General features: G+C 40.8%; 1 protein-coding gene across 1 annotated transcript; it reads left to right on the forward strand.

Moving 5' to 3' along the window:
• Positions 1-6,999: 6,999 nt before the first annotated feature.
• LOC121879065 (vitellogenin-like) lies at positions 7,000-23,291 on the forward strand. The gene is made up of 15 exons (XM_042385555.1): positions 7,000-7,054; positions 11,816-12,058; positions 12,166-12,356; positions 13,043-14,131; positions 14,244-14,391; positions 14,546-16,291; positions 16,466-16,723; positions 16,854-17,017; positions 17,249-17,847; positions 18,102-18,480; positions 18,721-19,386; positions 19,502-20,029; positions 20,701-21,076; positions 21,189-21,466; positions 22,203-23,291. The coding sequence occupies exons 1-15, from the start codon at positions 7,000-7,002 to the stop codon at positions 23,208-23,210; spliced, it is 7,728 nt and encodes a 2,575-aa protein (XP_042241489.1). The 3' UTR covers positions 23,211-23,291.
• The last annotated feature ends 3,161 nt before the right edge of the window (positions 23,292-26,452 follow it).

Below are 26,452 nucleotides of genomic sequence, written 5' to 3' on the forward strand. Positions count from 1 at the left end.
TTGTTAACAGTTACGAAAGAGAACTCCTGCACTGCCAAGATCACGGCGGACGAGGGACCTGCTTCTGCCATCCTGTTCACCTGGAACTTGGAGGTGTATCCTGAAGGCGGCGCCAAAAATCTTACTTCGGCTGTATATCTGAAAGATATTCGTGACTTCTTGAAAGCCATACTTCAGCTGGCAGGATTAGAGAAAGAGGAAAACATTGTCATGCTTACTGAACAACGCGAGAGAACTAAATACGGCATCCACTACCACAAGCCCACACCCACCACCTACACTATGCGAGTTGAGTATCCAACCCGCACCATAGAGGGTGAAGCTACATACTCTCCCACAGAGGCAAGTGTCAAGGTATATCCCAACAAGAGAGAGAGTAACGCCAAATACGAGTTAACTGGAAGGTCCACCCACACGTACTGGGATCAAGAGTCCAAGTTTGAAGGCCATATTAGCCACCCAAGTCTGACCAGGGACATGCGAGTAGAGGTTCAGTACTCGGTCACTGGAGAGAACATGAGAGGCACCATTGAGCTGGACATCTTCCCTGACACAGCTGACAAAATAACAGGCACTTTTGAGTCCATACAACATGCTCCTGGAAGCATCAAAACCAAAGTTTATATTACCACCCGAGTAAGTATTTCTTTACCTATATATATGAAATTCTTATGTATTTATATATTTTCAAATCAATAGTTATCATTATGAATCCCGTTCTAAAATTACATCAGACCATAATTACAAGGCCTAATATTAAAACACATTCTTCATTATATTCTTCTAGGCACTGAAAGTGAACCCCAACATAACCTTAGCAACTGCCTACTCATCAGATAAGATTGGCTTTGACTTCGAGTTCCAGAAAAATTTGACTTCCCCAGTATCCTACAGTGTGTTTGCAATATACGACCAGACTTACGGATACGTAACAACAATGGCTTTTAATATGCTTGTGAGCGGTGTTACTTCAGTGGACCTAATTGGACAGCAGAAGGACGAGGACAACGAGGGGTGTTATGGTACCGTGTTTAATGGTGTGGTCCGCACGTATCTACTCGGTAATTTCAATATTCGCTGCAGGGTGTGTGATCCTGCTTTTGTTGAGTTCACTTCCTTCAGCCAAGAGACTGGAGAAGGATTTTCCATCAGACTCGGTCTTCAAGAGCCCAATAATTTAGAGTTCAGTATTTCTACGGGGGATGAACAACTCAATGACGTCGTGGCCAAGGCCCGCCTGTCCCTCACCTCCCCGACCAAGGTCAATGTTGAATTTATATACGAGACACCAAAAGTTTGCCGGGTGAAGGTAAGACTCAACTAAAACAGTGACCGATAAATTATGATAATGAAACATAATTCTCCTTTTTTTTTATAAATTAGCATCTTCTCATGTCATCACCGAGCATTTTCTATACAATACATTTAAAGTTCCTAATGAAAATCTCAGTTACAGATCTATTGTATAATGGATAACAGTTGATGCCATATAATACATTTCTCTTTGAACATAATATCACATCATCTGTATCCCGCTGCTTAAAAAGTCACGATTGCATGAAAGTAATTATATACAATCTTTCACGGAGAGAACAAATTATCTTAGCAGTGTTTTGCTTACAGGCGATACTGGGGCGAGAGATGCACAAGGTAACGTCTGCCATCATGTCCTGGTTTGATGAGATATATCACACCCTGCAAGAAGAGGCACAGGAGCAGGGACTTATCTTCCCAGCCCCTGAACTCCTAATAGTGATTCATGAAGTAAAAGGCGATCTAAAGCGAATCTATAATGATCTCTTATATGGGCCATTAATGCATGTGTATGAAGCCGTCCATCTCTTCCTGGAGAGTAATAGTGTAGTTACCTATCTGAGTCAGCAGGCAACTCGTTTGTGGTCCGCCATGGTTCACGTAGAGCGTGAGGTGCGGAATAGTGTTCTCAAAGAAATTTTGGCTTGGCAGAGATACTTCCGGGGTATTAAGGACAGGATTATTGCAGGTAAACAAGTAGCAGTCATGGCCTTAAAAACTGTTCAAATGTGTATTCCATATAGTGTCGTAAAAGATATCCTTTTATTGTTATAATTTTCATCTACAATTCTGATATAATCTATATTTTGGATTATATACCTTCAGTTGTGGTGGGGATAGCGAAGATGTTGGAAAGTGGCGAGGTACCAGAAGTATTACGTCGGATGTTTTTCGCATGGCAACAAACCAAGTTCTTCAGAGTGGTGTCAAAAGACGTCAGTGATTTGTTTGTTGGCCATCCAGAAGAGCTCCAGGCCATGAAGCATGTCGCTTCCAAGGTCCAGGTCGCCCTTCAGCAAGACCTTGAGAGAATTCGACTTCGATTTATTGACATCCCTTCTGTTCGGAAGATCACCCAGTGGATCCTCATAAATGTAAATCGTGTAAGTTGCTATTTTCTCCAGTTCTCATGATCATTATGTTGTATGATATTTCTTTATATTATAATAGTTAAAATGCACAATATACACGGTACTTCTTAACTGTTATATATTTATTAAGTAACAAATTTATATTTTTTCCCCAGGGACAATCACTGGTAAATAAATTGGATGACTACATATCTGACTTTATTGCGAACACGATTTTTGTCTCTGTTCATACCGGAAAATATTTCGTAAGAGGACAAATCCCTCTGAGTAAGCCAAGTCGGTCTATTACTCACGTCCTTCAGAGGCTGGCACCAGACCCGATCCCCATACTCAGAAGTCTTCTTTGGCTTGATAACAGCAACATCTATTTCTCTACAAACGACCTAATATGGGCGTACTACACACTACTGCCCCTGCGACTCACAGATCATCTGCCTCCCTATAACCGTACAGCCATGGTCATTAGCGGGACAGAGATCCTTACCTTTGACGGGACTCACCTCCGCGTGCCCCGCTCTCCCTGTAAGGTTATCTTGGCTACCTACACCTCCAACAGGGTTATCATGTCTCACCCAGACCCTTCTCACGCCATACAGGTCACCTTCATCAATCCCCATACCAATGTTACAATCAAACCTGACTCCACTGTAGAGATCAATGGACATATAATGACAAAACCTCAAGAAACTGACGGCGAAGTTACCGTGCAGAAGACGCCCAACAAGGTCAACGTTATCTCACCCTTCATGACGATTCAGTTGACGGGGGACGACAAAGAGGTGTCCGTGGAAGTGTCTGGCTGGACCTTTGACCTCATAGCTGGCCTCTTGGGAACTTACGATGGTGAAATTCAGACCGATTGGTTAATGCCGTCTGGAACTATGGCGGAGAGTTATGAAGAGTTAGTGACGGCATGGCAGGAAGATGGACAGTGCCCGACGCCCCCTCTGGTGCCTGTCGCGCATAACCTGTTCAGAGTTGCTGAGTGTAACATGATCCTGGACACCCAAAAAATTTGCTTCCCGTTGGTCCATCGGGAACCGTTTATCAAGTTGTGTTCAGCCACCAGACAGGTGTGTGAAGCAGCATACGCCTACGGCTCCCTCTGCTCCAACATTGGTATCGACGTCGTGCTGCCCAGTGGCTGCTGAGTCCCAAAGGCCCTACTACATCACTGGCCTGTCATAACATAAATGTATTGTTGTACCATACAGAATAACTCTGATTTATAAATTTATATGAGTGAACACTTTCAAAATTTCAAGAATACAGTACTGTGGGTGATTGTCATCCATGTTTTGTAAATATAAAATTAAATGTATTTAGTGTTTAATCTTGAGTTATTTCCAAATTTCATTTTACCAGTGAATAACTGCAGAATTATTAGTAACGTGTGTGTGTGTGTGTGAACATACTATTAGTAATATATCCTTCACAAGTGTTAATATTCAATAAAAACACAAGTTTACAAAATTAATAGTATCAACCAATATTTAGTGTACCATAAAGTGATAAGCTCATCTCTAAAACCCACTGAATTAATTTACAAAAAAAAATTAATATATTAAAAAACTCGTATGTCATTCCTGACTATGAACAACTTCAACAAAACACAACCCTTACTTAGATTTATATATTTCTCCTTTATTTTGCTAAAATGATAAGTAGTTCATTATTGAAGGTAAACAAAGCCAGTGTCGGTGAATACATGTGTCACTGTGTTATCGGCGGGACCCGGCTTGAGACATTGCTGCAGCGTCTAGACAAACTATCACCAATTATTGTGCCAGCTCAGCAGAACACCCCACCTTCAGCACACCCACTTCACCTTACCACCTGATGACTTCATGACCCCACGGTTACCTGACACTTACAATTACCACCGCATGACAACTACAGCACGTAGAATACTGTACATTACAACTACCACCGAATGACTACTGCAACGTGTAACTACTACCGCATGGCTACTGCAACAAACAGTTACCCTTACAAGACTACTACGGATTTTGATAGAAAACAATAACATTAAAGAAATAATTAAGTAGTATCGCCCAAAAGACATAAAATATTGACTATGGCCAAAAATATATACAAAGACAAATACAAATATAAATTAAAAAACAAAAAAAATCCATGACTGGGCAGGTTGTTGTGGTTAGACACTGGACCTAAACAGCCCAGCAGTGCCACACTATACCTAAGACACCATCCACTACTTAGACAATGGGAGAAAATCCACTTATGGTCAGGTTGACGATCGAGAGTATAATGATGTCAGAGTTAAAATAAGCCATTAACTGAGGTGTTGAGGTAGTTTATGCCCCTTTATGAATGACCGTCTACTAATAACAGACAGATATTGAGGTGCTGTAGGTTTTATCGACGGATGTAGGACAGAAAAAAATATCTAACAAACCCTAACTCAGCTACAGTCATACCTGGTGTTGCTCCTTTTTCTGTGACTTCTATTCACTTTTTCAATTATAATGTATAAACTGTCATGAAATAATTTAACTTAATTCCTTCCCCTGTATGCCTCTACATTAACACTGTGGAAATTTTATATTATGATTCAAAAAGAGATAAAGAAAACAGCTTGAAAGCTATTTACTCAAAACGTAAAGTAAAAGAAATAGATACAAAAAATATATATAGAAACTTGAGTATTTCCGAACTAGATTTACCTTCTCTTTTACTAATATCATTCATCTTAACACAATAAGGATTTATAGATTTATTTGCTTGGTGATGAAGTGAGAGAGATTTACCTATGTGTGTGAACCACTGATGATGCTAAAATGTCACTGAAATCCCACTGTAGGAGAAGATAAAACACAGTGGGATTTAAGTGATAATACTGTAGATAATTTCCTCAGATATCAATATGTATTAATCCTTGTCTCCTTCTCCTATTTGCTCTTTATTCCTCCCCAACCCGTATTTATTCATTCTCCATATCTTTTGTTTTTCCCTGTACGACACACGGGCCAACCACGCACCTAACCCACAACACCTCTGCCTCACACATTCTCTCTCGTGTTATCACTATACACTGTAACATTAATGATGACTATTTATCCAAGTACAAACAGCATACATAAAAGTAAGGCTGAGGAACATAGCATAAAAAATAAATAAGAAAAATGGAACAGCTAAAATTCCTTGGCTGTAACCATAAGCCAAATGATTTGATGTAATAAACTGTTTCAAAATCGGCCAACGTGAAGAATAGCTCCTCAGTATACTTCACCTAAAGATTAACCACCCTAACTCCAACCTAACCTAACTTAACCTATCAATCAATGTTAGTCACTGACTCGGGAGGAATGGAGTATAAACTGTCCTTTTATTGGTTCCCTTGAACACCAATAACCACAAAAGAACAGCACAAGATAGAGAACATAACGAAATGTTCAAGTGTTCATCCTGTGAGCATTTCCCTACATTATCATTCCCCTATACCACTCTCTTGTACCCTACACCTCACTTCAGCCACTCCACCTTCTTCCACCGTCTTGGAGGGGTGGGGGGGGTGGGGTGGTAGGGTAGGGGTGGAGTGGGGGGTGGTAGGGTAGAGGTGGCGTGTGGAGGTGGAAGGAAGGTTGTGTGTATCTCCCTAGTCATTTATTTTTATTCTTAAGTTCTCGGAGAATATTCAGGACACTTTATGTTTACATGTAGTTCAGACTAGTAATTTCAACCTCTTTTCAACAGTCTTTTATTTCTGCTGGTTCGTGTTTTTGAAGGTAGCAAGTATAGTATAGTATAGTATAGTATAGTATAGTATAGTATAGTATAGTATAGTATAGTATAGTATAGTATAGTATAGTATAGTATAGTATAGTATAGTATAGTATAGTATAGTATAGCATGGAGAGAACAGGAGGAAGTAAGTTTGACTAAAAAAAAAAAATTAAAGGTCAAACTCAAAACTACCAAAGCCGTCCGAGTGTATTAAACAAAGATACGGAAAAGGAGGACGGGTTAACAGCGAGAACCATGTTATTTATATTTATTTTAGATAATCAAAACTGGAAAATATCACGAAGAATCGTCATATAGAAGAGTGTCTTTCTTAGTGTGTGTGTGTGTGTGTGTGTGTGTGTGTGTGTAAAATTTTTGGTAGCTAATGATTACTAATTAGTGTATTAGTACTAACAAAACTAACACACTACATAATCACCAGTTGATATACAAAACAGCACTGAAAGAAGCCCCAAAGTAACTATGTTACTTGAGCAAGACCTGAACATAAGAATATTTTGGTCAATTCAGTGTTTGCCCCTGAACTCTGGCAAGGATGACGTTATGAAACAGGTGTTTGGGAAACACTCGAGACTGACCAAAGTCCGATTTCATCTTACCCCTCAGACAGGAGTCAGCGAAACATTTTGAGCTCTTATCATGGAATTGAGACAAACACTCAAAATTTCCATGTCGTAACAAATAATTATCACACCAATAACTGCGTGAGACAGCATTGGTTATCAAGAGCCCCTAGTAACCAGTTCTTAAGTGTTTCTTGTGGTGGGTATATAAGATGGGGCCAATAGGAGGTGGAGCACAGTTGTGGTGTCCCAGTTGTGTGGCCATGTCCACCTCCGCAGCTCTCCTCGTTCTCGCCCTTGTGGTGGGTGCTGGTGCAGGTAAGTTACATTGATCACACCTCACTAAAGTTTTACTTAAAGTCAGTCATGTTTGTGTTCATTATTTCATTACTTTCAGAAACGAGAGAACAACACTTACAGAAACACAACTACTGATACAGGTTCAGAGATTTTGAAGTATCATTATATGAACACCACTTATTATCAGTGTACATAATTATATCTTATTATTTCGTACGCAAAACAGTAAAAGAACTATTAATTTTCTCGCATCTCATACATATATCACTAACTTTTTCAGTCAACTTTCTGTAAAATATAATTGTACACACACACACACACACACACACACACACACACACACACACACACACACACACACACACACACACACACACACACACACACCAACATTAAAGCCTCCAGGACACTCAGGTGTTTCGGTGTGCTTCAGTTTAAAACATAAATTTCACCACCATGGGACATAAACGTTTCACCAATCTTGCTGGTAGAAGTATGGAACCTGATATATTGCGTGGTTTGGACTTATCAGATAATATGCAAGTGTCTTCAAGTCAGAACAACCGAGAGGTTTTACTTTGATTATATAGTGTTATTTTGAGTGTCTAAGTTGTCTTACCCATTATATTTTCTATTATATTCTATTCATGTATGCATACACATTCAACATTCAGATGAATAAATTATTAATACAAGCTGAATCGAATATAATAGATGACAATGTATATAAGTTGTTTGTTTGATTTTTAAAACACTTCTAGCTCACAAAAAAATAAAATCTATGAAATTTGAGTAAAGCAGATTGTATGGGTAGTAACACGCAACAGTATAAAGTACCACAAGGCCCTTAAAATTAATCCTTGGCCTGGACCCCTTTTTTACTGATGACTGTCGTCGGTTTTAGGTTAAACGCACTGAAGATAAGATTATCATTGGTTTCAGTAGCAGTATAAGAATACCAAGAAACAAAACAGTAACAAATACCACCTATAATTAATGAACCAGAGTCTATGCTCCACCAAACCCACACGTCGTCTGCCAGGCTAATGTTAAAAGAGGTGACTTGGGTATAGTCAGTCATCTCAACCGTATTGAACAGGAACCCGATGTTGAATATATATCACAATTTTTATATTTATTTTTCAAGTATTTTTGTTTTCGTTGCAATTTTACATTTAAATAAAAAAAAATCCCTTTGACCTCACCCGACACCAGACACTGTGGTATAAGAGACAACACCACCTCCCCACCATCCACCATATCGGGACTGTATTTGAAAGGGGAAAGTCTAAACTTAACTCCCATTGAATACCTTATGAATACGTCACCAATATATTCCCATAGAGTCTACTGCTGTAAAATTCGTCAGGTGCTCAAAACTGACAGATACCAACACTTCGGAAGTTGTCCAGTTTGTTAACTTAGGCCTAGGGTATCTAAGCAGAGCACAACTCCACTGGCTTACCGGCCTATTGGGAAAATATCCGAATTAACGATAAGTTAGTCTGTCACTGTGTGTGTGTGTGTGTGTGTGCATTCTCGACACTGTCATGACAAAAACCTGCAGAGACCCTCGGCCAGATTGAAAGAACACACCAGGACTAGTTTAATGAAAATGACCAGGAAGTCAATGTACTCGTCGATGATGAACGTGCTGCTTTAACTGAGTGGCAGAACAACCCTCAGTCTCGAACCAAAGCTGATACCTTCCTCAAGAAGAAAGCGGCGGCCCAGCGCGAATTTCGTAATCTAAAGAACGACTTGTTTCAAATTAAAGCATGCAAAACACAAAAACCTTCCGATCATTCCGATCAACACAAGATGTGCGAATTTTTAAATTCCACTAAAACATTTTTTGGGGTCAATCACTCAGGCACAGCCCCCCTCCGCTCATCCGACGGTAACTCCCAAATAAAAGACAATAAAGGCCTCCTTCAGCGCTGGGAAGAGCACTACCATTCACTGCTCAACCAAAACACCGATGTGGATGTCCTGACTACCCAGCAGGTCCCTCAGCATCCATAGCTGACCCACCTCAGCTATCCTCCATCCCTGGATGAGGTAGCTACTACCATCAAACAGATGAAAAATAACAAAGCCTCAGGGCCTGATGGAATCCCAGCCGTGGTGTATAAAGCAGAAGAACCTTTGCCTACCAGCCGTCTCCAGTCTTTCCTGGAGAATAAATGGGAAAAGAAGGAAATCCCCCAAGCTCTTAAAGTCGCCTCCATCGTCAATATTTATGAGAACAAGGAAGACCGGTCAGACAGTGGCAACTACTGTGGGATCTCGCTGCTGCCGGTAGCTAGCAAGATTATCGCCATTGTGAGGCAACACCACGACGGAATGAAAGGCAGTGTCCTGCACAATGGCACCCAGCCTGAGTTCTTCCCCATCCAAACGGGGGTTAAACAAGCGTGTGTACTGGCACTAACTCTATTTTCCATTTTCTTGGCTGCCTTACTTACTCGTGCCAGTGCCAATTTAGTCGACGGGGTAGACATCGAGTACCAGCTGAAGGGTTTTTTCAACATAAGACGACTCCAGACAGATACAAAGGTGTCGGAAGCTTCCATTACTGAATTTCAGTATGCAGATTATCTCACCCTTGTCGCTCACATTAAACGAGACCTACAGGATATCCTGAAAGCCTACACAGAGGTGCATGCACACTTAGGCCTTGAGGTGAATATACGTAAGAATCAAATTCTCTTTCAGTCTGCCCCTGGTTCATCCACACCTCCACCATCCATCCAACTTCTAGGTACTACCCTCTCTAATGTTACCCACTTTCGATATCTCGGCTCCCACCTGTCCACCACTGCAGACATCGATGAAGAGATTCAGCATCGAATCAGATGTGCATCTGAAGCCTTTGGCACACTCCGTACCCGTGTCTTCAGCTGTAGGGAGCCGAAATTATCTACAAACCTGCACGTATAGCAAGCAATGGTCCTCCCCATCCTGCTATATGGCAGCGAGACATGGGTCACATACAGGAGGCACCTCAAGGCACTTAAAAACTTTCACCACCGCAGTCTATGTTCCATCCTCCGAGTTCGCTGGGAAGACAAGAGAACAAATGCCAGTATTCTCGCTGACACTAACTGTAGGAGCATCGAGGCTACGATTACCCATGAACAACTATGCTGGACTGGCCATGTTACCTGCATGGACGACAGTAGACTGCCAAAGCAGCTACTTTACAATCACCTAACAAATAGTAAACGTAATGCTGTCGGGCAACTAATAAGGTATAAGGATAGTCTTAAGACAAATCTGAAAAGTGCCAAATCGACCCCCTCACCTGGGAGACAGTTACTGCACCGTAACGCTTGGAGGAGCACCGTACAAGAAGATGTCTATACTTTCGAGTTAGACCGACTGCATACCGAGGCAGACAAGCGCCAACGCCGGAAGGACGCTGCCGCCGCCCTTCCTACACTAGATGTAGCCCCCACATGTGCAACATCTGTGACGGAACCATATCGGCCTCTTTAGCCACCTCAGAACTCACCAACGTAGGTGACATCCTTAATAACTCATATCATCGTATCATAGCTGGACGATCGTCATACTCCATTCCGAGTGACAACAAAGTAGTAGTTGTAGTATAGTATAATAATAATAATAATAATAATAATAATAATAATAATAATAATAATAATAATAATAATAATAATAATAATGATAATAATAATAATAATAATAATAATAATAATAATAATAATAATAATAATAATAATAATAATAATAATAATAATAATAATAATAAACGGTTTATTAATAGAGTTGCACCGGTGGCTGAAAATATACAAACTTACATGTGATTTAGACATAATAATATACGTTCAATACATTTACAGGGCTGTACAGTACATAAATCAGGAGCTAGTTGTTATTTTAACAATAGATGGGATGGTGCTATTCTTATATCTATCAGTGCCGGCTCTTATGGGCTGAATTTTGTTGTAGTGGCGGAATGCGCAAGGTGAGCGGGGTACTGCAGTTGGTAGTAGGTGGCGATGACGAGGATGGTGCAGTAGTCCACTACCAAACCTTGCTAGTGCGTGGTGGTGGAGGTCACTGGGGGATGGCATTTCCAGGGTGGGGTGAACGTTGTTGTAGCTGGAGTAGTTTGCGCCGAGCATGTTTCTGCAGGCCCTCTTCTGTACCTTCTCTAGCTGACGTTGTTGGGTAGAGTTGAGAGAAGACGACCAGGCTGGTGATGCATACGTTAATTTGGGGAGTATAAATGCGTTGTAGATAGTCCTCAGCTCTGGGGTGGGTGCCCCAAGTGACCTGAGTCGTCGTAGAATGTAGAGTCAATACGAGGCTGCCTTGATAGTGTTGTTTACGTGGACCTTCCAGTCCAGTTAGTGGTCTATAGTTACACCCAGGAGTTTGGCAGACTGCACTAACTGGAGAGAATGGGCACCCACTGTAACTGCTGGAGTTTGCACTGGAGTGGTGGCGTTGTTGATGTGCATGACTACGGTTTTGGTGTGTGTGTGTGTGTGTGTGTGTGTGTGTGTGTGTGTGTGTGTGTGTGTGTGTGTGTGTGTGTGTGTGTGTGTGTGTGATAAAATGAATAAATATTATATAAATATTTGCTACATAAATGTTATAAAAATCGCAAGCTTGGCAAATCCGCAATATCAACATCTTCTACATTACATACGGATGTGAATTTTTTTTAATATTCAGTGGATGTAATGTAATTACCATACGTTTTTTCCAAAAGTACATTGTGTTTTTTAATCTGGCCTTCACCACCAGCACCATGGGGAGGAAACACACCCAGATGCTCTACGGAATGTCCCGTCGCCGGCTCCCCTAAACTCTTCTACCAGCCAGAACACACCTACACCTACACCTACTCCGGAAAGTCCCACATCCACCTGAAGGGCGTGGAAGGTGGAGTCACAGGGACGGATTGGTCTTCACGAGTTGAACTATCATGGATCACCCCCTGTGACATGGTCATCTTCATTAAGGACTCCAAGGTGGATGGTGCCACAGGTGAGTGTAATGTTTATCATCATACATGGTACTAATACCGGCAGTAGCAGCTGCTTTTACTACTTCCTAATACTGACACTAGATGTACTAACTACTGGTCCTCCCAGGCCAACCCACTGCCAAGTTCCTGGAGAAGTACCCGCTGGTGGTGGCCCTGACCGACGGCCGGGTTCAGCACGTGTGTACTCATCCTGAAGACGACGTCTGGTCCATCAACATCAAGAAGGGCATCGCCTCAGCCTTCCAGAACTCACTTCCTTCTAATTCTACCATCAACTCAGGACAAAACATCACTGAGGTGAGATCAGAGTTATTTTTCACATGAGATAATGAAAAGTGGAAATGTCAATCAGTTCCATTTTCCTTTCTCATTTTTGTTAAGATTTCAGTTATTTTAACGAACTTAATCAAATCAAATGTATGTTAACTTACTCTTTCCCCGCCACCTCTGCTTCATCATGATCTGAGAAATATACTTCATGAAGATTCAAGATTAGTTGTTTATATTTAATTTTATATTTGTCCCAATTTGTAAAGAAACAAAAACCAATATACCCCAATATAATTAAGTAATTACTTTCGTGACTCATGATCTTATGTAAGACTTTCTTTAAGGTCCAATAATCATAAAGTAATGTATTACTTTTATGGTCAAAATTATAAGATTTATTTAACTAACCTTTTACTCTTTAACTCAGAATTTGTCGTTCAATATGAAATCACTAAACGATTTTCATTTATACCACTAACAAATTACAATGGCTCTGTTTTCTAATACATAATTTATATTTTGTCATGTACTGTTCCAGCCTTTTACTGTGCAATACCTATGAATAATTAAAGATAAATTGCCAGTTACTCCCAAAAAGCGAAAATTAAAGTTGAATGTGTGAGGCTATAACAGAAGAACTTGTGTTAGGTATTTTATTATTCAATCCCGTATAAAAGATCAGTTCCTATCACTGATATTGATCTTATATACAGACGGACGTGGTAGGGAAGTGCCCAACACACTACGAGGTAGAGAGAGAAGGAGACAAGGTTATTGTGAAGAAGGAGAAGAATCACCGCTTGTGCAAGAAACGTTACCCCACCCCTGCCGAGACCCAGATGCCCTGGCTCAAAGGTCCTCTCCCACTGGAAGAGTCCGAGTGTCGATGTAAACAAGAGATTACCAATGGAATCTACTCTTCCATCATCTGTCACGATAAGAAAGTGGTCCGCCCCAGCTATGGTGCCTATAAGTATGTTGAAGCCAAACAGGAGTCCACACTACGATACGTCTCACTATCCAGCCAACAACCACCTGCCATCCCTCAAGGTAGTCTGGTCCGCAAGAGTCTCCGGTATAGCTACCATACGCTCAACAAGGACCCGTCCATGGTAGCCGAGTTGGATCAAACCATGACTCAGATCTGTGAGAAGACTAAAGATGTTGTTGAGCGTGATGCTGCTGCTCTGGTGGCCAAGGCTGTGCAGCTCCTGCGTCGTGTACCTGAGGAAGCTGTGAAACAAACATTGGACAAAATTCGTGCCAGACGTTACTGCCAAGACCACAGCAAACTCGAGAGCCTCTTCCTGGACGCTGTTTCCTTCATCCACGAGTCTGGTGCTGTAAAGGTTATGGTGGATGAGCTGGTGAATGGCCGGGCTACAGTAGGTCGCGCTGCACTTTACACTGCTGCCTTCTATCTTCAACCCCGCCCATGTATCCATGCCATGATGGCTCTGAAACCAATGTTCGAATCCTCCCAACCTCTGCCACGCGCCACCCTGGCTGCTGCCTCCATGGTCAACACTTACTGTCGCCACAATCATCATTGTTATGAAGAAGCACCGGTTAAGAGTCTTGTTGAAGCTTTGGGTAATAAACTACAACGCCAGTGTTCTCCTTCTGCTGATGAACGGACTCAAAAAGCTGCCCTGGCAACACTCAAGGCTCTAGGTAACATGGGAGTGATGACCCAGGAGGTAGCCAGGTTTGTGATGACGTGTGTGGATACAGAAGGAGTCAAGATCAATGTCCGTGTGGCCGCCGCACAAGCCTTCAGACAAGTGAAATGTGAACGCCACGTAAGTAGACATTAAACGATATATGATATACTTTATTGATATATTCACTAATTTTTGTTAATACTACATCAACTCAAGCACAAAACATAATCCTTTAAACTTGTATTTCCAGCAAACCGAACATTTAGTCAATATTGCTGTTCATCCTGCCAAGAACACAGAAGTTCGTATTGCATCCTATCTTATGGCAATGAGATGTGTTCAGCAGAAGGACCTGCAAATGATTGTCAACAATACATATCACGAAGAAAACACTCAAGGTAACATTTCAGTTTTGTATCTGAAAACCAGGAAATAAAATAAGAAAATTTCTTCTTCAATAGTCATGTATGTAAAGATTTTGAGGTAGACACTGACCCATAAAACTGCTAATGGTCACAAATATTATCATCCACGTGTTTTGTTTTTTTTCAGTTCGTGGATTTATTCTGAGTCACCTGCTGAACCTTCAGGACACCAACACACCACACAAGGATTACCTCAGATACCTCTTGACAAATACTCTTCTTCCCAGGGACTATAAGACTGACTTCAGGAAATATTCCCGCAACATAGACATGTCCTACTTCGCCCCGTCTCTCGGTGTTGGTGCTGGCGTTGAGTCCAACATCATCTACGTCCCTGGGTCCTTTGTGCCTCGTTCCGTTGACTTCAACTTCACTGCCGCCTTTGAGGGAATCTCGATGAACATAGGCGAGGTTGGTGCCCGACTTGAAGGTCTAGAACCTGTCATCGAGGAGGTGTTTGGACCTGAAGGTTACCTGCAGAGAACTAGTTTCAGCCAAATTCTAACCGACATGACTACATTTGTTGAACAAAAGGGAAACAAAATCCTCGAAAAACTCCAACAAGACTTGAGACAAAAAAGGTCCATCGACCTCAGTACCTTAACAAACTTCCTCGGCAAACTTTACAGTGACCAATCCAGAGTTACTCGTGCCGATGTGTTCGCTCGCTTCATGGGTCAGGAGATAACCTTTGCTTCATTAGCTGGAGACTTGAAGCATATCAGTGCTGACGAAATGATTGAAAGCTTCTTCTCATACTTCGATGACATTCTTCCTCAGATGAAGAACTTGCACATCAATTCAGCACGAACAGCTCAGATAAACTTTGACTACACCTTCCCCACCATCCAGGGCATACCACTCAAACTTCAGCTGAATGGAACAGCTGTTGCTGGACTGAAGATGCAAGGAAACCTTAACCTCATTGACATCCTCTTTAACTGGAGGAATGGGGAGAACCTCTTCAAGATCATTCCTAGTCTTTCTGTCCAAGTAGATGGCTTCGTCGGCTACGACAGCTATAACAGTAAATTAGGACTCGAAATGAGAAACACCATCTCCAGCAGCAATGGTGTCTCTATTATGGTCAAACCCAAGAATGCTAATGAACTGGAACTTCATTTGGACGTCCCTGTGAAGATGGACCTAATTGATGTGAAAAGCCAAATATACATGATGAAGCAAATAAGAGGACAACCAAGAACTGAGATCTCTCCTCCATCCTCAGAGGGCGGCAGCGTTAGATATCAGTCATGTAACACCATTCTTGAGTCATTACTTGGTTTGAAGTTCTGCTATGACTTTAACTTCCCTAACCTCATCCGTACCAGTTCTCTGCCTTTAAGCGAGCCAGTTGTTGCCAAACTATTCGTTGAGAAAACTGAGCCTTCTATGAAAGGATATCTTATGACTGCAAACATTCAGGGCGAAAGAAATAAAAAAATAATTAAAATAAAAGTAGAAACATCCGGATCTTCCTCACCAAGAGAAGCCCAAGTGATATTGTCCTATACCAAGCAAGAGGAATCCTACCAACTTTCTGCCGACATTAAATCTTCTTCCATCAACAGCGATATCTCGACCACGATCGTCAACAGACAAGGTCATAAGGGCGTCGAGGTTTATGCAAAATTTAAGTCTAGTCAGACAGAAATATCCCGCGGAATCAAAATGGATTATAAGACAATATCAACGTCAAATGAACAGAAATACGGCATTGAAGTTTATGTTAGCAGAAGCAAAGAATTCTCATCGCAATCACAAGTTATCGAGGCCAAATTTGCCAAGAAAGTTAACCATCCCGAGATTTCGTTGGACGTTTTACTCAAGACCATGAATGCTCTGAGAAATTACCTTAACATGCATTTTGAGGGTAAGCGTATCTTTTGGATATGATATTTTGCCTGCGTCCTCTTCAGGCAAACAACATATTAGATACATTCTTGTTCGTAAAATATTTTATTATTTCTGCTGCAAAACTTAGGTATTTAATCAATAAATCGAAATGGAAATTACAGAAACATAACTTCTACTTTTTTCCATGTAGTTGGAACCGACCTGACATACACCCAGTACTCCCGGCTGCCTCTACCAACGAAACTGCGCAAGTTTGAGTTCCAGAGTGGCATGAAAGACTGGCAAGTTACCTCCTTTATCCGTCAGACAAAAGAGTCAGGCGAGATGAGTGTATACTCCTCTGTCTTCAATATAAAACGTAGTACCCAAGACATGATCGTTGCTGAAGCCAAACATAATATAGAAGGAACATTTGGCCAAAACTTGGTAGTAGAGACAGCTGTTACAGGTATGTGCTGTATTATTTATTGTATTGTTATTCATTGCATGCATTTCAATTATTTATTATTCGCGATTTTTTTCTTTTGTTATGAGGTATAACACCGAATAATGTCTGAAAGAAACTTTGTTACCCTCAGTCAAAATGGGCAGTGCCGAGTACAAAGCTGCGTCCAACATCCACTGTGAGAGAAACAAGAAGGGAATTTCCATGCAAATGGTTCGTTCTGGTGATGCCACGAAGGTCATTGAACTGAAAGCTATCAGTGACTACTCTGGCCAGTCATATAACGTTAAAATGATGGTAGGTTCCTTCTTCCTATAAGCAAATTGTTGTACAGTAGCACATGTAGCATGACAAAACATGCTCAGAAAATGATCCAGCTTCGCAGTGTTCTTTGTTGCCGTTGATCATGTAAAGGTTCTTTTGCTTGTCAAGACGTCAAGACGTTACATTTCTGTTTTTTTTTATCAAAATTATTAAAGATCTATTACTACGATTAAGGAATAATTCAAGGATTTTCTTTCTTGGCAGTTGGAGATGCCGGAGTGGATTAGGACCATCAAGTTCGAGAGCCGGGTGGTGGAGCAGGGACAGGATAGTTACATGGTTGAAGCTGCCCTTAAGCACGGAGAGAGCGTCATTCTCCATGTTCAAGGACCACTCACACTCAGGCTAACATCTCAAGTTGTTCAGCTCCAGACTGATATGAAAATCACGACCATGACCAGTCAACAACTCAAGTTAACTTCCATGTTTTTCTTTGGTGAAAACAAACAAATGCTTTCAATTGTAGTTAGCACACAGGAACCAATCTTCATTCTTGAGTGGAATATGAAATCAGGCTCCTCCCAAGGCACCGTAATAGGAGTCAGGTTCCTCCTTCCTGCCCTCATAGACAACAAAGTTGACGCCATCATTCAAGAGAGACTTGGCCATGTTAGTTTCAACACCCAGTTACTACCAAAGAGTTCGTCCGCTCGCAGAATAAAGGGCTTTACTGATATTGACCTCCAAAATAAGAAGTGGACCGCTGACTTCTCCTGGGACGCCGATAATGACCAAAATAAGAAGATCAGCTTAGACACCACCATGATCAGCAGCCCCTCCAACCCAGGACGAGCCTCCATCCAGTAAGATTTATCACCTCTTTTCCTTTCTGCTTGGTAACAAGTTCATTTAAAAGACTTTTAGATATAAACATTGTTCTGTACAGGGACGATTGCGATAAATTTTTAAATATATGAACGTAATGTACAGTCTTCTGTTTTCATGTTGATAAAATAGTTTATTAAACAATTTAATCGAAATTGTTATGTGATGAAGGTTTCTCCTAATTCTCCATACATAATTATTATGAATATAATATTTATATGATAATCTACAGCGGAAACGTCAAGTACATGGCCCAGATGTACCACGTCAAGCTGGACGTCGACGCAGAGAATCTTATGCACTCCCGGTCCGGAGACAATAAATTTAATTTCGAGGTGACGACGCCCTCTCAGAACACCATTGACTTGAATATCATTACCAATTTTGAGTCAAGGTCCACCAAGGTAAACACTAATTTCTTGTACAAAAACCAGCAGAACAACAAGGCATACAAGTTAATAAGTGCCATAGACCTGGAGAAGCTTGGCAGTCCCTACAGCTACAAGCTCAATTCTGAGCTCAGCTATACATCACCACAAGGCCAACAGACAACTTTGCACGCTGAAGCAAAACACCAAATCACACCAGAAGAACGTGAATTACACTACAAGGTAACACAGTTTCCTCCAGTTCCACGTGATTATGTATTTCAGGGAATATTTAAAGAAAATACAAATAGTGATAAATAAGAATATTAATATATGACGATAACTACTGTTTTCTGACGTTACAATATACGTTTACTGGTTATTATTTCTTACCTAAATAAGTTTATATTCACGAACAATCTTATTCATATTGTTATATCTTGAACATTCATATAATTATTGAGAAATATAATAATTTTACAGGCAACTGTGACGTCTCCTGCCTTGACTAAGCCTCTTCAGGTAGAGATGTCAACAGTCAACAAAGAAAACTCGTACAGTGTTAAGGCCATGGCACAAGAGGACATGTTCATCTGGCACCTGGAGACTGTTCCTCAAGGTGGAGTTAAAACTCTTCAGATGTCCGTAGATGTAAAATCTATTCGTGACTTCATGAAGACCGTGCGTATGCTGGTTGGAGTAAACAGTGGGGAGCAAATTGTCATGCTAACTGAACAACGCGAGAGAACTGAATACGGCATCCACTACCACAAGCCCACACCCACCACCTACACTATGCGAGTTGAGTATCCAACCCGCACCATAGAGGGTGAAGCTACATACTCTCCCACAGAGGCAAGTGTCAAGGTATATCCCAACAAGAGAGAGAGTAACGCCAAATACGAGTTAACTGGAAAGTCTTCTCACACGTACTGGGATCAAAAGTCCAAGTTTGAAGGCCATATTAGCCACCCAAGTCTGACCAGGGACATACGAGTAGAGGTTCAGTACTCGGTCACTGGAGAGAACATGAGAGGCACCATTGAGCTGGACATCTTCCCTGACACAGCTGACAAAATAACAGGCACTCTACAGTCAACCTTGGTCGCCAACAACACCGTTAGGGTGGAAACTTCATTAACTTCTAAGGTAAGTTTGTAAGCTTATCTCTGTTTATAAACTTCTCTATGTTTATAACTATAACAGCTTTATCTTATAGTCCTGTATATACCACTATAAGAATGCCATGACCTACCTCTTACAGATGCTGAAGGTGAGCCCCAAGTTCATCATGGTGACGGCCTATGCTCCCCATACGGTTGGCTTTGACCTCAAGTTCCAGAAGTCTCCCTCTTCACCAGTATCCTTCCAAATGTCGGCCAAGTACGACCGAGTCACTGATAAGGATGCAACAGCAGCTTTCCGCGTGGTGACTGAGGAAGGCACCATGGTGGACATAGCTGGAGTGATGGAGCGAAAGGAAGAACGTGGATGCCAAGGTGTGAAGATCAAGGGTGTGGCTCAAACTTCACTGCTCGGCAGCTACCATATTTACTCCAGGATCTGTAGACCAGCCTTCATCGAGCTAATTACGAGCAAGCACGGCAGTCAGATGGAATACATAACCAAGTTTGGCCTCCAAGATCCTTATAACATTGAGCTCAGCATGTCTGAGGGTGACAGGGATCAACTACAGAGACGTGCCATAGCCATGGCCCGTGTACTACTTGCTTCCCCTACCATTATCGATGTTGACTTGGCCTATAAACCTGAGAAGGTGGCAGAGGTACAGGTAAGATGTATAGACGTACAGGTTTAAGTTTAACCTTAGCTGTAAGTTTTTAAAGAATCTTGATACAGATTGTAAACTGTATTGCGAAAATTTTGATTTTCTATCGAGAACTATTAACAGGCTTATCATTTATTTTATAATATGAATTTCACTTGTGAACAACAGAATAGAAAATGCTCGTTCGTTCGAATGGTTGTTGACTCGAAGGTTCATTAGTAAAATAAGACAACCTTCGAAACAACGAACAATGTGACGGAATAGTTTATGAATAAAGGGCTTATGAAACATGAATCTGACAAAGTATGAATAATAATTAGATTATTCATGTGCCGTCGGACAATATTTTATTTGTAAAGTAAGATGTCTGTCTATACATTTATAATATATCTGTTTATACATTTACAAGATGTCTGTTTATACATTTACAAGATGTCTGTTTATGCATTTACAAGATGTCTGGTTATACATTTACCAGATGTCTGTTTATACATTTTCAAAATGTCTGTTTATACATTTACAAGATGTCTGCTTATATATTTTCATGACTGTTTATATATTTACATGTCTGTTTATATATTTACAAGATGTCTGTTTTTATATTTACATGATGTCTTTTATACATTTACATGTTTGTTTATACATTTACATAATGTATGTTTATACGTTTACAGAATGATGTCAATGAAAAGTATCAACGAGTGATGCAGTCTCTCGACCGGTGGGTTAACAGTATATATCAGTACCTGCAACAACAAGCTCAGCAACAAGGTAGTCACTTCCCTAACCCCGAGATCCTCAAGTTGATGAACGAAGCCAAACTTGACCTTCAACAAATATATGATGGTGTGATTTATGGTCAAGTTATGCCTTGGTGTAAGGCTCTCTGTGAAGTCCTCTGGGGTCCTACAGTTACCCATATAATTCAGGTAGTCAGCGAAATACTATCACAAGTGTACAGAGTACAACGAGACCTCCAAACTCGTATTGTGCAGGAGACTGAAGCCTGGAATGAGCAGTTCCGAGGACTTACTAACTTACTTATCGAATGTAAGTTATAAACATTTCCTAGCCTTTAAGATCAAATCTAACAGAATGTCATATATAATAGCACATGATACACATTATCACAAAATGTACATTATGAATATTTCCCCCATAGTTGTGGCACAAACTTCACACTGGATGGAGAGCGGCGAGATGCCACAGCCAGTGCGTCGCCTGATGGAACAACTGGAACAAACGAGGATCTTCAGGATGATAATGATGGAAATGGACGCCATGAGGGAGCAGTACCAGGAGGAGTACGAGGCCATCAAACAGGTGGTGGCCAAGGTGAAGCACACACTCCAACAAGATATTCGCAAGAATTTCGAAAGAATCACAAGGATTCCTGTCGTACAGCAGAACATCAAGTGGATCATCCAGGAGTTCAGCCAAGTTAGTATCGATCTGATTTGTTCAGTCATAGATGTAAGGAGATGCTTGTCTAACACGGTGTTAAAACAGTACTATAACGCCCGCCAGGTGGAGACTATTGGAGGAATCTTATATATTATAACATATGAAGATTATGAACAGAGCCAAACGATGACTGACCCCTCTACTGTCTTCCCAATCTATTATTTGTCTACCGGAGTAATATTTTTTACAGTATACCACGGAAAGCATATGAAAAGCCCCGCAGATTCACTAACCCCTAAACCTCCCTCCCAGTATCTTTCACTCTGAAAACTTTCTCAATGTCTGATTCAAATGAGTTTGGGAATTTGTGGTGTTGGAGGATTTTACTTTTAGGTGTTATGAGTTACACTTCCTGACTATTATCTTTTAATTACAAATTTTATTTGGAAAAAAATCTCTCATTTCAATCCCCATCAACTTCAATGACGGTATTGGCATCTACGTTAATGACTGTTGTAGTTAAACAGCTTCTTAAATATAGGAATGATGCTTCTAACCTGCTGGATACTTATGCATCTCATAATCTAGTATTAAATGGATTGAAAATATTTTTTTTTAACAAATCAATACACATAAAAGTTACATTGCTTAAGGATGAATCATCCTATGATAATTGCTATCACTTTACATACAAAGTTAATGCCTTATCCAAAATACAGAAGTAAATATTTCACCAGAACCTAATCTAATCATATGATTCCTCTTTCTTCAGGAAAACATGGTGGTCAAGAAGATGGGACGGTACCTTAGTAAGAAGATTCAAGGTGCCATCTGGGGGGTTGCCATCGAGACAAAAGAACAAGAAATCTTACTCCAAATTCCACTCTATAGACCCGTTTACTCTTTGACTCAAGTCCTGCAGGAGATGAAACTAACCCCAGTCTATCTTCTTGAAAAACTGGCCATGGTTTATGACAGCTTCCTCCCCATCCCTGTCAACAACTTGATGTGGGCGTACTACTCGATGATGCCCCGTCAACTGACAGACATGCTGCCCCCTTATAACCGCACAGCCATGGTTGTTGGTGACACAGAGATCCTCACCTTTGACGGCGCTGTTCTCCGTGTACCTAGTTCACCGTGTAAGGTGGTGCTGGCTGCCTACGCCTCCAACAAGCTTACCATGGCCCATCCACAACCCTCAGCCCCACCACAGATCACCTTATCTACTCGCGCAACTACTGTCACCATTAAGCCGGACTTCCGTGTTGACGTCGGCGGACAAGAGATGAGCAGTTCACAACAAACTCAGGGTGATGTCACCATTCAGAAGACGCCCCGTGAAGTCAATATGACGTCACCCTTCATAACAGTCCGAGTGTTCCGTGAAGAACGTGTGATATCCGTGAACGTGTCTGGCTGGACCTTCGGCCGCCTGGCGGGTCTCCTGGGTACTTACGATGGTGAAGTGGGAAATGATTGGCTGATGCCTTCTGGTATCAGGGCTCCAAGTCTCCAGGAGTTGGTGTCATCATGGCAGGAGGACCAACACTGCCAAACTCCCGCCATCTCTCCCGTCAACCCTGCCAACATCTCACTACAAAAGAAGGTTCAGTGTCACGCACTACTGGGAGTTCGGTCCAGGTGCTACCCACTGGTTCATCCGGAGCCCTTCATCAAAATGTGCTACGGCGCCCGCCAGCCTTGGGACGCTGCACAAGGCTACCGCGCAATCTGCTCCAGGAAGGGTGTTGAGCTTATGATGCCCCTTGTCAACTGAGAACCACACAAGAGATGTATAAATGATTAACGCAGGACAACGCTACAAGCTTTAGTATCGACGCATCCACACTATCTCTAGAAACTGAGCTTCCTGTCCATACCATCCTGTATTTTGTCAATCCTGCCTCATGCCATTGAGGATGGAATCAGTTTACATTAGAGGTTTATTTTTGGGTATACCTTTAAGTTATGACAATTCGATGAGGATTATCACAATGTAAATGACGAATGTGGGGCAAAGCCTGTGGGACCCTCACATCCTGATTCGAGGAAAACCCCATTATGTTGAGCTTGGGTTGGATTGGAGCGGTGGTATGGGTGAAAGACAGAGCTGGGGTTAATACCTAGTAAGACAATTAAGTGGCCACATAACTTGCAATATCCTCAGACCATGATGATAGATTGTCTTTGACGAATTCCAACGTCTAGTTAGTTTAGTGGATTAGATATTTCAGATTGTCATAATATAACAAGGGTCCATCTCTAATATTACTATAGCTCATACCTGGGTGAATGAAATCAAAGTGAATAGACTAACCTGTACTAAGCTTGTGTCCATACTTAATTGATGTCTTTCACTGTCCTCAACCTTATATATAAGTGCAAACAAAAAATTAACAAAAAAATTAAATATATACGTACTGCAAATTTACCTCCTCGTTTTATTATTTCAACCTTCAACAAAATCTTAACAAAACACCTTTAAATATGAGAATGTGTAAATCTCTGTGATATGCATTTTTTTTAATAATTAACATTCCTATGAAGACTTTACTTTAACTAGTCTCCATTGAAGCAATCTTAACCACTTGGTTCAGTTCATGGTCAAGTGTTCATCACATCACACACAAGATTTATAAGTGCCCTCCACTCGTGCTGACTCTCTTCTAGACCTCATTAGCATCTACAAAACGTTTTCTCCCAATATTTTTTTAATCCTTAATGATTATGTGCTAATTACCATATCTCTATAAATTTAACCTCTTGGGTGAGTAGCGAAAGAACATCATCTATCTATCTATTTAACTTTACTCCTCTCCCACTTTAGTATCGACAACAACAAGAGATGCAAGCCTTTATAGACGAGGGAACAAGATGGCTGATACCCCACACCGTCCTCACAATTACTCATCTTACATCACAAGTTCACACCCAAAAAAAAAAATTGATTCCTTAACCTACAAATTGATTTCCAACTCTATATTATGTTAATTCACTTCTAATTAAGTTCTCACCTGTGCTATCCCTCTCTACCGTCATCAGGTTTGGTCTGCCACTATTCTGAGACACTATTCAGTCGTCTGGCACACTCTATACTCTGTCTTTTTCCATCAATTAATCTGGATCACCCAATGATTAGACAACCAAGTTTAATTCACCCGAAGATTAACCACCGTAACTCTAACCTAACCTAATCTAACTTAACCTAATCTAACCTAACCGATTCTAACCCCAGGTAATATTAGGGTGGTTAATCTTCGGGTGAAATAAACTTGGTTGTCTAATCTTCAGGTGATCCATTAGTTTTTATGGCTCTATTTTTTTAGAAGTTTGCAAATTGAAAGCAGTCGAATCCAGTACCGACCACGCTCCCCCAGCTACCTAAGGAGCTGTCAGGACTATGTGATCCACTTGCTCTCTCACTCCCATACACTTAAATTCATTTGTAACCCCTAAGCATTTTTCTATTCGTTGTGACATTATTCCGAGTCTAGCCTTCTCGTTTATTCACCATTACTGCTCTTTCCAGAATTTACCTTTGATATTTATTCTGCAAATTTCATCAAAATAATCTGTCTTTCTCTCCATCTCTCACCCAAACTTGGTTAACAGCACAGCATCATCACCATACAGTTATTGCGTCAGCTCTCACTTTGTAAGCCTCAGTCACCCATCTATTACAGCTTTAGACACTCCCTCAACTCACTCAGGCACACTATCGATAATTAATAGACGAGGTTGGTCGGAATTTTTTTCGTAAGATGACAGGTCACTGGGTAAAGAAAACGCTTAAATTCACTATGGTAATGATATTTTTAAATAAATTGGACCAAAAAGTTTATAAAATGGGGGTTAAGGTAGCTAAAAAGTCACGTAACTTCGAAAAGCTCTGTGAATCGGTTGCGACGTCCCAATGCATTCTCAAAACAAAGTCCAGACAATGTCATTACTTCTAAATTGACTCGTATCTCCATCTAGTACTAATATACTCTGTAAATGCACTGAAAAAAAAGAGAACGTCGACCAGGTAAGAATACATGACAGCTGAGCTGGTGTGAACATGGGAGTTTTTTATGTCCATAAGCTGCTCTTCACGGCACATTTCTTCACTCACGAAATGTCCATGACTTAGACCATAGAAAAAACACGCTTAAAACTTACCTGAACGTGGCATTTTGGTTCTGAAGAGGCCATCCTTTGTACTACCTCCAACTGCAGCGGTGAGTTTGTTGGAGAACGTCGTCTGCGGGGAAACTGGTGACGCATTGCAAATGGCGGCCCTGTTTCTAGAGAAATAAAATTATCTCGACTATTATAGCAGGACTTTAAGCTTTTATTACAAACTATATATACCGTATCACTCTACGAACGTGGCAGTGTATTTCTTGAGTTCACTCAGAACCGACAACTCGTCCATTCTCACACATGCTCTATTTACTGTACATCATAGGCAGTGACTCTCCCTGTAGCATTAAGTCCCTGACAGTGGGACAATTGACGCAATAATGTTGAGGAATATTGTATGTGGGACTGCCACACTGCAGGAAGAGAAGTGCAGGACACCCTTCACCTCAGAGACTTGTCAAATAAGTCAGTATCCCAGCCTATTGCATACCAAGACAATAATATGTTTGCGAACCATACATTCACGTCGATGATACTTAATTTGCAGGGAAGAAACTGATCGTTAGACACTTCTCACTGCAACGCAGGACAGAGGTTCATGCTCAAAGAAATACATCGTATTCATTGACAGCACATATATATATATATATATATATATATATATATATATATATATATATATATATATATATATATATATATATATATATATATATATATATATATATATATATATATATATATATATATATATTTATATATATATATATACATATATACATACATACATATATATACATAGATCAGATTCATGTGGGTAATGTCACTGTTCACTGCCACGCACGACAGAAGTTCGTACACAAAAAATACACAGAAGAGAAGGAGAGGCAGGGA

Source organism: Homarus americanus, unplaced genomic scaffold (assembly GCF_018991925.1).
Source record: "Homarus americanus isolate GMGI-L3 unplaced genomic scaffold, GMGI_Hamer_2.0 scaffold4060, whole genome shotgun sequence".
Taxonomy (NCBI): Eukaryota; Metazoa; Arthropoda; class Malacostraca; order Decapoda; family Nephropidae; genus Homarus; species Homarus americanus.

What these genes read in the sequence shown, in the direction of transcription:
- LOC121879065 (XM_042385555.1), top strand. Translation starts at nt 7,000, where the DNA reads ATGTCCACCTCCGCAGCTCTCCTCGTTCTCGCCCTTGTGGTGGGTGCT. An exon ending in TGTGGTGGGTGCTGGTGCAG is followed by an intron (nt 7,055 to 11,815) that starts GTAAGTTACATT and finishes CTTCACCACCAG; the next exon opens with CACCATGGGGAGGAAACACA. An exon ending in TCACGAAGAAAACACTCAAG is followed by an intron (nt 14,392 to 14,545) that starts GTAACATTTCAG and finishes GTTTTTTTTCAG; the next exon opens with TTCGTGGATTTATTCTGAGT.